At 39.0% G+C, this 13,308-nt stretch overlaps 1 protein-coding gene across 1 annotated transcript in view; it reads right to left on the bottom strand.

Annotated features, from left to right (window-relative positions):
* Positions 1 to 1,076: 1,076 nt before the first annotated feature.
* The window catches only part of PPP2R5A (protein phosphatase 2 regulatory subunit B'alpha), a 41,984-nt gene continuing 29,752 nt past the window's right edge, over positions 1,077 to 13,308 (bottom strand). The window contains exons 6-13 of the mRNA XM_062490422.1: positions 13,116 to 13,175; positions 11,805 to 11,913; positions 9,371 to 9,424; positions 6,229 to 6,279; positions 5,393 to 5,512; positions 5,177 to 5,304; positions 2,989 to 3,090; positions 1,077 to 2,273 (exon numbers count right to left, since the gene is read on the bottom strand). Coding sequence (XP_062346406.1) covers positions 2,141 to 2,273; positions 2,989 to 3,090; positions 5,177 to 5,304; positions 5,393 to 5,512; positions 6,229 to 6,279; positions 9,371 to 9,424; positions 11,805 to 11,913; positions 13,116 to 13,175 — 757 coding nt within the window. The 3' untranslated portion in view covers positions 1,077 to 2,140. The remainder of the gene's footprint in view (positions 2,274 to 2,988; positions 3,091 to 5,176; positions 5,305 to 5,392; positions 5,513 to 6,228; positions 6,280 to 9,370; positions 9,425 to 11,804; positions 11,914 to 13,115; positions 13,176 to 13,308) is intronic.

Raw genomic sequence — 13,308 nt, 5'->3', positions numbered from 1 at the left:
TACTCCATCCCTGGGTGATAGGACAGGACAGAAACCAGGCAGGGGGTGAGGGATGGATAAAATACCCCACAGTTAACCCTTCCACATCCAGAAAACCCTCACTCACTTTGCTACCTGAGAGCCTGTGCTATGACAACTGAGCTTTCTTGATGCCTCAGTGCCAAAGGAACACCCAACTGGTCCTTGAACAAATGGTATTCCAGCAGCTCGTTCTTGGATTTTACAAAAAATACAAGAAAAATTAGGAACTATTGGAACCATTTCTGCATTGCTTCATATTTTTTTGCTAATGGGGTCAGAGAAGGTAAGTTGGAAGACAACATAGCTGCAGCTGTGGGGTGAGTAGAAAGCATAGTTAATAAACTCCTTTTTGCAGTATGCACTATTTTTTCCCCCTCAATAAACTCCCACAGCAGTCCACTTCAGTCACTACGTCTCAGTTGTCAAGATGTTTTGTTTTATAAGGAAATGTTACAAGAGCAGGCCAGTGATCCCAGCCAAGAAACCTTTCTTTTACATACCTATTTATAGGAGTGATCCTGACAGCAAGTGTTGCACAATTTGGATGGCTATCTTACAGCTCCTGTGTTGTTTTTTGTATTACTTAAGGCTGATGTCCCTATTTGTAACTTTGGGGAAAACCTGTAACAATGACAAATGGCAGCTGTTTATTCCTTGAACCCCTGCGAAGTGTTTGGGTCCCCAACATTTGTGGAAGTTACTTTCATTTAGGCTCTAGGACAAAGTTTGTCACACACTGGGAACTTAATTCTTTTAAGAGCAAAAAGGCACTAAACCAAGGTGAGCCGTGCCTGTGTGACTGTCCTCTCCCTTCAGGCACTGCCAGTACCATACCCTCCATGAAACAACTACTTACTTGTTGCTTTGTTTTTGTCTGCAAGTGTAATACAGTTGACTCTTAACAGTGTAGCAGGGACTTTCCCATTTTTTCCACTCAGTGAAAAGCCACACTGGGCCGTTAAAAAGGTTGTTTGCAACAGCCGTTCTACTTCTCCTGGTCTTCAGAAACACAAAAATGTAAGGTACAGCACTAAATACAAACATAAAGACTTTATTGAATGCTGCTCAATTCCCCAAAGATCTTTCATTACAAAATTTTTCCACACAACTGCAATTTAAGAGATTGGAATGGTACTCTGATAAAAGATGTGAAAAAATACTTGATCAAGTAAACAGACAAGACTTCTATTGTCAACTTTTCACAGACTGCATTTTCTTTAAAGAAAATAAGGAACAATTTCTTGACATTCTTCCCTCCTTACTGAAAAAAACCCCCAAACTAAACTAATGCCAATTTTGGTCTCATTCTTCAGTCCATGAGATGCTAAAACTAATGCAGAAACATCCAAGATGTGTTTCTCTTGGAGACTGCACCACTCTGGAGGGTCCTTGGGCTGACAAGGAGCATCATTGACGGGCTCTCCAGAGGAAGCTCCATCCTCAGCTGTAGCAGGAGGAAATCCCTATCTAGCCCAGGAACCAAGAGGCAGCAGGAATGGGGCAGAGGCACTGGTCACCCCAACCTGTTGCAGCGGATTCTCTCCCTACCTTCCCCTCCTTTCTAATGTGAGCATTGTATAAATCTAAATCTGAATCCAATCAGGAATTCAAGGACAGCTCTGCCTCCAAGTTCATTTCAATGCTGTAAGGGGCATATACTGAATATCTCAAGTTACTGGTAACGTACCTTGGTTTTATTTGAGAAAATACAGCACAACTAGAAGCCTTTTCTATCATCTTAACCAAAGTATGCAGCAATGTGAAAAGCACATATAAAACAAGGAAAAATGTGTACGTAGCAAACTATACCACCTATGTGCAACACAATCAAAAATTCAAGTCATAATTCTCACCACTCCCATAATTATTTCACTCATTAAGGATGATAATTCAGTTCTATGAAACACTGGAAGTGACAATATATCAATAACTGGACAAATTTACAATATGTTGTGGTAATGACGTCACTTAACTGCTGTACTTAAATTCAAATCTTTACATGTGCCAGAGGAAAAAATTGGCTGTTTCCATTATACTGATGAGGTTTCTTTTGCAAATCCTTATATATTTCAAAAGGGTACAAAAAAGAATGTCTGCCGAGTAGAGGTGGTCATTTCTTTTATTTGGCACTTGTATTGTGTGCATTGAGCACGTTGTGAGTGCTGTTCTGCTTTTCTGCCATTGCTTTCTTAAGCTTTAACTCCTCCAGCCTTCTCCACAACTCTTCACGTTCCAATTCTTTCTTTTTCTCTCTGAAGGAAAGAATGAAAGATCAATTTCAGATGTGTTTTAAGCACAATCTGGAGACACAGTAACTTAACTGTAACTTGCATCTACTAATTCCTCTTTAAAGTTTTTCTCCAAAGCTGTTTTTAGAGACAGTTACAGTTTCCTCAATTAAAAAGAATAACCAATAAGTAATAGTGAGTGGTGAAACTGTACCTTTGCTCCAGCAAATGCAGACAGTTGCTTTAGGGTGGCTTTGCACAGCTGTCTGCTGTTTTAAAGAGGATTTTTATCACATGCACACAAATCAAGGGACTGAGAATCTTTGGGGGTGACAAACACAGCTACCAAGGAGGCTTGGCAGTGGTCTCAGCTGGCAAAGGGTCACCTGTGCCCTGCCTCCCTGACTCCAACAGTGCTGCTGAGCAGGTTAGTAGGGTAAGCAATGTTTTTGCTGAGCTATGAAGAGTTCTCCAGCTCTGTTCTCTTCAGACACCTGAGGCAGCACAGCCTGTAGCAGCTGAGACCCATTTCACCACCCAGGAGGGAGCACATTCCCTGCCCAAACAGGATGGGGAGCTGGGGCCTTCCTGTCCCCTCCCTGGGCTCAGCTCCCCCAGGGCACTGCCACGGGACACCCAGCACCAAACAGCTCCACTACAGAGCCCCACAGCCACAACAGCACCCAAAATTACAGCTTGGACACACTCATCAGTAGGAACCTGGAAAAAGGTTCAGTACCTTTGCCTTTCTGCTTTGTATGAGCTTGTGAGTTCATCAAAAAGCTTGCCATTCATTTCCATCAGGGTTTTCAGCACGTTGTACACCAGTGCCACGATGGTTCTGTGACAGAAGGAGCACAAGCCATTAGATTTACTCAGTGACAAAATTAACTTCAGGAAACAAGCATTTGATTTCTTTTTTGGATTATGACCTTCTTAGTCAAGATACTACTGTAAGGTCAGGGAGTTTCTGAAACAAAACCCTTTCCATTTTATTAATTTACAGAGGAAATTATAGTATAGCTAAACTTTTTTTGAAATGGCTATCTAATCTTAAACTCCTGACTTCTGTAATTGCACAGGATATAATTATTCATGCTGTGGCTGTACTTTAAAGCCATTCAATTATGTGAACCTTTAATAAACCAAACATTTGAGCAATGAAATATGAGAGTCTAGAAAAACAAAACTTCTGGCTTGTAGCTTCAAGAAGGCAGCAGAGAAACCACAGCCTTAGTGTGGTTTAGCATAGCAAAGCTCTCCTAACACTTTTTCTGGGCAGTAGGAATCTTGCTAGAGACCTAGAATCAGTAACATCAGATAAGATTTGGGTATCTCAGTTTCCTTAAGAAACTCACCAGCTTGAGTAACACTGTCTGTGTTGTAACATGGCTGCCTGTATTCCTGCACTACCCTGCTTTTTGTGAAAGTATGCATATTTCAATAAACCACCTTAAATGTTGCGTTATCTCCTTTAAACCCACTCCTATTAATACAAAGAAATAAATAAAATTAAACATTAAAATGCCTGTCATTAAGCTTAATCACTAAGCAAAAAGTAGGTAAACTGTTTCCCCTGTCTTCTCCCTCACTAGCAGTTCCCCACTGACTGCAAAGTTGCAGCCCTGCGACCTTGAAAAAGGAGTCAAAAAAACCCCTAAGGAAATGACCAAAGAACCAGGTTTGACTTTTCAGTGCCCTCTGTCCATCGTGGCACTAGGCAATCTCCCAGCTGTTCAGCAGAGCCTTGTGCTCATTCCATTCAAAATGCACACTATCCTTTGCCTGTTTACACACTTATTTTTTAAAATTGGTTTGTTTTTTTTTTTGTATCCCGGCTTTCATGTGGTTTGAAGACGAAAGCTTCTTTAAGGTTTTGGTTTTCTGAGAGGAAAAGTTGGATTTTGAGCCAGAAGTTGAGTCCATATCAGACAACCAGAGGGATAAAAGCATGTTTTGCTGCCCTCCAAAACAGATTAGAATCAAAGTATCAGACTTTCTTCCCCAAACTTCCTTGTCCTCAAGTAGGTCCTGTGTCTTTTGCTTCCTTCTTAAAGGGCAACTTCTGCCTGCAGACAGGGAAAGAGGGACATCCTCCAAATTTGTTGAGGTCCCAAATACATTGATGCGCCAAGGGCTATTTCCCAAAGTTTATATTCATTCTCAGCTGCTAGGTTTGCAACTAGACACACCATCTAGATAAAACCAGAATAATTGCAAAGCCTCCAAGGGCTTAAAACAGGACATCTGTTTTACTGCAGGGCTGTGGGAGGCTTCTGCTCGCCCTTTTGCCTGTACAAGCTTTATATTCTGCATACTAACTTGCAACTTGATTCAGGGTGCTGGCACCAGCAAGCTTTGCTTTTCAGTATTTCATTACCATTACTGCTGCCTTCAAACACAGGAATATCAATATTTAACTTGTGGCACTAAATATAAAGTGAGGTAGCCACTCATTTCTCAGTCCTACCATCCCTTATCAGGGCTGCTCTTCTCCAATAGGATCTTTTCCCCTTCTTATCTTACTGATCAGCAATAAACACTTAAGAAGACACAGACAATTGTATTCATCTAATGTACTGAAGGACAGCAAAGCATAAATAGAATCAACCCTTGGAAATGGTTTTGGTCTAAGCAGCGTTAATTTGCGTTTTGAACTAACACAAAGGATCAGATGTGATTACACTATAAAGACCATCATCCAATTTCCTCACACTTTTTCAGTAAATTCCAGGTCTCCATTGTAACAGTGCAGAACAGTGAAAGAACAACACAGCTGAAAGTGACACTCCTTGTAACACCCAGAATGCCATGGATTTAATCTGATTTTAAGTAAAAATGAAGTCACATTTACAAGCTCCCAATCCAAACCTGAAACAGTAGGCAATTTATTCATGGTGCTACAGATAAAGCAAAACATTACATACGGATTCCAGTGTTCTTTGGAGATCTTGTACAAACTGCCAAACATAATTGGTAGAATTTTATCAATGTTCTCCTCAATCAGGCTAAGAATATATTCGTTATTCCAGAAGTACAAAGCTCTTTCTGCAACCTGAAACACAAAGTTAAGGGTTCATAACAACCATAAAAAAAGTTACCACAAGGTTTGTTTGGGGTCTTTAAATACTTATTTTATTTACCTGAAAATGTGAACTTGACACACTCTTAGATATTTGCTTAAATAAAGGCTCTTCTATTTTTTTGAACTGTGTTGGTTCTATAACATCTAAGATTTCTTCAATTTCACCTAAAAACATTACCTGTTTGTTTAGAAAGGAAAAATAAGGATGAGAATGTTTCATAGCACCATTGTAAACAGAAGCAAACAAAATACAGCTTATACATTAGTCATGAATCCTGCAAGGAACACTGCTTGTCATTACAAGACATTTAGACATTCACAGGGGTTTTGAAGCCTAAAATAAGTCAATCATCATTCTCAGCTAACAGGTTACAGCTCTCCTCTTGGACTTCTTTTGTGTAAACACTGAACACTTCACCAAACTGCTTCTGCAGAACATGGGGTTTTACAGTGTAAAAAAAAAATAAAATAAAATTAGGGCATCTTATTTCAAGAACAGTTGCAGAGATTATCAGAGATCACTGAAGTAGCTTTTGAAGTGATAAGTAGTTAATTCCCATATAAAATTGCAACCAGCAGAACTCTGTGTAGCTGGCACAGAAAAAATTATCACCAGTGGCAGAAGAGACAACAGTCTTAAGGGACCCACTTTTAAAGAGCTGTTGGGGATGGAATCTGGTGGGATAAATCAAACTCCAGTTTTTTAAAACTCATTCTAACTACACAGAAGAAAGCAGCCTGAGTCACGTGACAAAGGTGAGTGCCTCACAAAGCTTCAAGAACTGCAGGTTTTCTGCAAGATCTCTTGAAGAGCACAGCAGAGAGGTGGTTTGTGAATCTGCCCCATGAGACCTTACATCACAGCAGACACCAGAAATGAGACACGAAACCAACCTCTTTCTGACTGCACGTTTTTGGCCAAAATTTGAGCAGTCCTCTGATTACCTGTATGAAAAATACAAACAAGTTAAAGCAGGAAAAGTTTCTACTACGTACTTGACAAGAAAAAGAAATACTGGTTTGCTTTTCCTTATCTAGAGGTTCAATGAGAACTGAATAAACACTCATTTAAATGTTTGTCTTGTTTAGGTTATCAGAATAACTCGGACCCTTACTGCTTTGTGTGCCTGTGATTATCCATTCCCACTCTGCTCCCATACCAGCACTCACATGAATTGACAGGATGCTGATCACATCAAAGCACACAAAGTGAAGTTAACCCCCCTGCAGCTAAATTCCACAGAATACTTTTTGTCTTCTACTCATCCATACTTTGGGGAACACCTGCCTTGGCATCAAAGGTTTGAAGCCTGAGAGGAAACAATAAATGCTGACAGGGCTCTACAGAGGAGCCATGGCATCCAACTCTTCCTTTTCTCTGCTACAGTTTGACATGTTAGACTGGAAACTAAAGTAAGAAAGACATGAACTTACAGAGAAAATGTATTCTAGTATCTACATTTGAAACTACCTTACACAGGACTGGAAAAACAAAACCTTTGGGAAAATTAATTGGAAAGTACAGCCCCCAAGAGGAATGGAAGGAATACAGCAAAGAAAGGCTGGAGGCATTTTTCCTAGAAATATCACATGGCATCTAAATTGCAAAACGAATGCTGGCTTTAAAAAAGGGGGGTGGGGGGGGAAGCTGCAACAATGTTCTAGAAGCAGAAACATTCTCAGAGCCTTATAAACATTCTGAGGAAAGGACCTATGTTATTTTCATGGTACAACATCACCTAATAGATCACCTCCAAAGGGAAAAGTTACTAAATTATTTAAATACCTTCCATATTTGCTTTTTGTCATGTTGATTTTTTTTTCCTTCAGCTTTCCAGCTGGCTGGCTTCATTAAAAACTACATATACAATTGAAAGTGGCTTTCCAGAGGAAAAAGTCAATATGATTAAAGTACACTTCCCAGCACAAATTACCACAAGAATTTTTAAATATACATTGCTAGAGAAGAGACCTATATTTTCAACTTGATAAAGGAATAGCATGTTCTGAGTATAACAGCACACACCTCAACAAGATACCTATTCCTTGCTCCCCCTTGCTGGAGTGTCAGTTTCCAGCTTGACTATGCTTTTATGTTAAAAAGCTGATACCTGCACGTTTATGTTTATGGATTGCTGCTTTGACTACACAAGATTAATACTCTTCCCTGAGCTACAGCATTCCCATGAAGTGGCTTACAACTGTAGGCACCTGCTGGAAAACTTAACTCATGTACAAGGACTGCACATTTAGCCTGATTTCTTCCATGAAAAGGCCATTGCACTCAGCAGGGTTAGGTAACAAACTCTTCTTGTCAGCTCTGCAAACATCAGGACTGACCTGAGGCAGACTACCATAGCTACAAGAGCTCAGATTGAATGTCCTCCAAATTGACCCTGAGTGACAATCCCTGCCAGAAAAATAACAGTAAGGTATGTGTGAAGACAGCCTTCTGATGGAGTTCTTAAAATATTACTTGACCTAAAGCCAAGAAAAATTTCCAGTGCTATCTCATCAGTTGCCCCAAATTTTAACATGTGCTTTCCAAGCATTTCAGAAAGTTTATTAAAGCTTTGCTTCTTACCTTATTAACTTCAATTCCTTTATAAAGCAACTTCTACTACACACCCAGAGTAACAACCAAAGCAAACACAAGCAGTGACTCTGCAGTGAGTTCTTGAGTCTTCTCCAGCCTGAATTCACCTTTAACTGATTAAGAAGTACCTACAGTTTTACAGACCACAGTCCAGATGAACCTCAGAACTTCACTGTGGCACTGGTCTAAAGCCCTGCCTTCTTCACAGCAGATTGGGCTTGGATCCTGCACCACGCTTCTGTAAATTTGTGTCAGGAAATTTTGACCTTGTCACATTGTCACTTCATTCAATCTTGCAGGTTTTTATGTAACGCTACACATTTTCTGCTCACATGTCAACCTTAACTGTCCAAATGCCTGGGCTGTTTCCTCACTTGGAATATGGGTTACAATCCTTTTCTCCTCATCCTATCCCACAAAATAAGCTTATTGACCAGTGTGGCTGGGAACACTGCAGTGCAGGGGGAAGAAGATGCTTCAAGTACACAAGGCAAATCCACAGACACCCTCCACCACCTACAGAATAACTGGTCAGCTGAAATGGCTGTGCAGAAAAGAAGCTTCCACTGAAAGACCACTCAGTGAAGATCAATGCTGTTTTCCCAAGGCTGTTTATCTTTTTCTAATAGAAGAAAAATTGAGGTCTTGCATAAGCTCTTCATTTTTCCATCACAAAAGTGGCAAAGTATTTAAATATCAACATAGCCCTAATGGAGAGATTCCTGATTGTCCAACTAAAACCAGTTTCTTTTATAGTTGGCCTGACATCACTCTGTGTCCTCACGAGCTGCTGCACTGCCCTGAGCCTCTGCTCTTCTTCATGGGCCCTGACAAAGCCTTTTTAGCTGAGCTGTCAATACATATCACAGGAGATTCAGTCTGGCAAAAGCCACAGATGCCTGAAGCACCTAAGTTTTCACTGCCAAGAGGCACCCCAGGAACTGAAGAGGCAGGACAGAAACACCACATTTGGAATTTCAGAGAGTTCTTTCTGTCTAAATGAAGTGTTGTTATTCTTTTCAACTTTTATTTTGGGATTGTTTATTCCCTAAAATATTTCAACTTCATACACTGGCTAAGCACAAGCAATCAGTACCAAAACCATTGAAATTTTAGTTTTTATCAGGAATACAGTCATGACATGCTTTCTCATTTGGGGCAGTTTGCAAGATACCAAACTTTTAAGTTCAAACTTTTAGTTAAATATGTGCTCTATCTTGGCCACAGGTTAAGTGTCCTTTCAAACTCAGAATTTTCTTAGCTATTCTAGATTTCATTTCCATCCACCCTCATCCACCCCCCTCCCCTCCCGAAAAAAAACCAAACTACCTATCCATCTTTAATCAGGATAACACAGCACTGCTGCACAATTCAAGAGGTTACACTGCAATATTTAATTGAAATTAAAAATAGAAAGACATCCAACTGAAAAACACTTACAGGCTCTGTTAAAGTTGTATCTTTTTCCAAGAACTGTACAACACAATAGGCGAGCTGGAATGTAAGTCATATGGTTATTTAGTTTAAGCAGACACTGTTTGGACATTGCAGCATTACTAAGTATCACAACTTCTAATGAAAGCACTTCAGATTATGGGGGGGAACCCAACCCAAGACACCCCTACACAGCCATTTCATATTAGTCCAAACTAAACAAAACAGCAATTAAAGCAGCAAGATATACAGACCTGTTCTGTTTTAAAAAAACTTCCTGCATACCAAAAATCATCTTTTCTTTTCAACCTAGAAAATTATTTTTAAGCTTGGCAGATACTTCCCTAACTCAAACCCCATATCCAGACAGACTTTTCTTAACGTCAGTTCCTGTATTAATATTACAAAGCTATCACTTTCAAACATCCATACTGGGGTAAAAAAAGGCCATACTTCCATGAAAAACAAGCTGTAAGACTGGTTTGATTGGGCACACATTGCACATTGCTCAGGTAGCAGACATCTACAGCACACAACATTCAGTGGTAAGATTACAAGTGAAAGAATTTGAACATATTCCAAGGCCACAGGAGATCAGGCAGCTGTTGTCCAGCTGAGTGTCCTGTCCCAGAGCAGCAAAGGCCAACAAGTGCCTGTGGAAAGGTGGAAGGAGTGGGGAAGCATAACATGATTAAGTGATCAGCATTGCTCTCCCAGCCTCTCCTGGCTTCTGTGCCTGCTCAGGCCAATGATATTTAATGTTATATAATTTCTTGGAGTTTAGTTACTGAGCACATAGTTGAGTAACTAAACAACCATCCCATACAGAAATCATACAATAATCCTACTACTGAACTAGTTACCATCCTAGATTCCATTAAGGCTGATTTTAAAAAGTCACAGTATTTCACAATATAAAGCAAAGACAAAAAATATGCAATATTCATTACATTTCAATACTCAGGATGCTTGAATTTAAGCATTCCCTTTCTTCTTTTTTTTCTTTTTTTTAATCTGTTATGCCAGGCAGATAATTACAATGCTGTAATTGCAACAGGTCTAATTTATTTCTTTTGCCCTTAGGCTACTGATACATTTGTATAGATTCAAAAAAATAAAGGTCACACATTAATTTCATAAATCCCATTATATGTGTATATTCAGTACAGTAATGCTTTACTGTTCAAAGACACAAAGACTCAAGCTTAATTAATCTTTAAGGCTTTAACTTTTAAGGGTAGGCTATACTTTACTCAGCAACAAAGCCACCAGGCCACATGGGATTGAAAAGCAGATTTAACACTGGTGCAGACCCCCGGGATAAAATGAAACACACAGTGCTGTGTGTGCACCTGGCACCACTGTTTTATGAAGGGACAGAGAAGTGCCCTGGTCAGCAGGATAAATGCTACTTTGAGGTGCAGCTGAATTAATAGGGCCCTTTCAGTAGCCATGGGCTGGATTAAATGTATCCTGGAAAAAAAGGGCAGCTGGCTGTACTGATCTGTCAGTGAGAACACCTTCGGGAGGTGACTGGGCCCTTGCATTTCCCCAACTCATTTCATGGAGCAGAAAGGCAATAAACCACAAAGACAAGTGATCTGATTAATTTAAAACTTCATATGAGAATTAGGAATTAAGTCAGCTCTTCGCTTGATCCTGTTTGTAGGCTATTATACAGTCATAATGATTTCACTTTAATTAGAAACCCATTTTCTTGTATCTTTAGTCATACGGAGCTGTATTAGTGAGCTAAGTTACAAAAACAAGTTTTAATTAGCCACGGCAGAATTACTTCCAAGTTTGCATCAACCATATTCAATACTTGAAGTGCCATATGTCTGGAAAGGATACAGATTATTCCTCAAATGAAATGCTGAATGTCTGTGGCAAGTATAAGAATCAAAGTCAGCTGAAGAACTGCAGCATTCTGACAGCGTGTCATGGATCCACATAATTCCTGGCTGATCCAGAGAGCTACTGTGCACTTCTACCATTTATAAATGGCAATAACATTTTCCCTCCCACCCCATCACTGGTGCAGCTTTAGAAAGAAAAAATACACTTCTGAAATAAATACCTGACCATCCCCAAGGTTCCTTTACACACAGCATTTAAGTAACATAAAGGAAATTACAACAGCACAAGGCCCTGGGATTAAACAGAGCTTGAAGTGTGACAAGACTACAAACAAAAAAGCTTCCAACTTCAGTTGCTAAGTCTTTGACTCACTGGTACATTCTTTCACTTGTAATATACGCCAAATATTATCTCAAAATTAATATTTAGATGTAAGATTCTGAAGACTTTTTTAAAAAAAGTGGCTGAATTTGCAAATATTTTGGAACATTGATATTATAACACAAAGTGCTTTAAATGTCACTAGTTTCAAATGGAAAAATAAAAACCCCACCACTCTTAAAAATAGGCAAAAGCTTACCTGTGCATGAAACAAAGCTAATCCCTTTGCAGTATGCATGGGAATCAGAACTTTCATAAGGAACTGTTTGTGTTCTGCTTTCAGTGGCAGTGCAAAACCATTGATAATACTGGAAACATGAATAAGCAGGATTTATTTTTATTAAAAAAATATTTTTTTTCTAGCAAGTCAAGAATTTCTGTAAGTTCAACTGAAACTCCATTTCTGATTGTTTTTAAATCTGATTATTCTGAAGTCATAAAATAGCTCTACGTGTGCACAACCTTTAAAATGCTGGTATCATGAGAGCTTAGACTCTTGGTAAGGAATACCAGAGAACCACACTAGAAGATAAATAATACTCATTAGATGAGCTGAAGAATTTTTTTCATGACCCCCATTAAATAAAATCATCTACAGTAAGTCTTGCTGTCTAATTGTAAAGCTTAGACAGATGTATCAGGAAGCTGATCCATCTCACCCATAATCGTTAGCAACTTGCAGAGAAAAAAAGAATAGATGATACAATTTTAACAGTGCACTTTTAACGCTTGTTTTGAGATTGTTGAACAGCCTTTCCCTTCAAAAACAAAGTTTAGAAGTTGTCTCATTGGTTCAGTCATCTTATATTTATGAGCTACAGAACAGATAAAGTCCTTCAGGAAAACGTTAGATTCTTTTGCCCCTTACATTTTAGGCAAATCTGAGAAAATAATGGGATCCCCATTACTTGATTCTTCCTGACAATTTGTTTCACAATAGCTTCACCATATTTGTATTCTCAGTTAGACCAGTAATACAATTTTCTACTGTGAAATGCGTGACAGTTTTGGAAAGGCAGTAAAAAAACTACCAGAGAAAAACTTCAAATTTAAATTCAAGTTAGCAAAATAACATCCAAAAAACCAGGTAACTAAAAAACCCTACACTTACAAGGCTTTTCTGAATAGAATTGAAGGAAAACCAGCCTGCTGAAGATTAAAGCATTTCATTCTGCATGAGGGCAAAAGTTAACATTCACTTTCTGAGTCAAAGAACAAGTCATCTATCAGGTAGAAGATAAGCAAGAGTAGAGAGGTCTGATGAACAAGGACCCTTGAGAAACATTTTTTGCCTGTCATCTTTAAAACTTGCACTGAAAAAAGCATCATTTATTCTGTGTCCTAATTTGATATTCATGTGGTAACTCAGACAGTACTGGATTATCAGTGACTGCACTTCATCACTCGTTACTGTAATAATTCTCTTCCCCCATCCATTCCCAAAGCAGAAAAGCTGAAGCAAACATTCACAATAACATTTTATATTTCTTCTGTGTGATAGCAAACTTACCTTCCCAATATCTCAAGAAGTTCAGCAACACCATTGAAGTGCTCTGTTTCATATATAAACCTGTTACCAAAAAAGACATCCATCAAAAATTGCCACAGAGGACCAGAGATCCCAAAGAAATAACCTTTATTAAGCTTCAAATATTTGAAAGCAAGATCACAGACCAAACACAGGTCTTTTATTTCAAGAATAA

This window comes from Cinclus cinclus, chromosome 3 (assembly GCF_963662255.1).
Source record: "Cinclus cinclus chromosome 3, bCinCin1.1, whole genome shotgun sequence".
In the NCBI taxonomy this organism is placed as follows: Eukaryota; Metazoa; Chordata; class Aves; order Passeriformes; family Cinclidae; genus Cinclus; species Cinclus cinclus.
The sequence above is the reverse complement of the archived record's forward strand: the minus strand, read 5'-3'. Positions and strand labels throughout refer to the sequence as shown.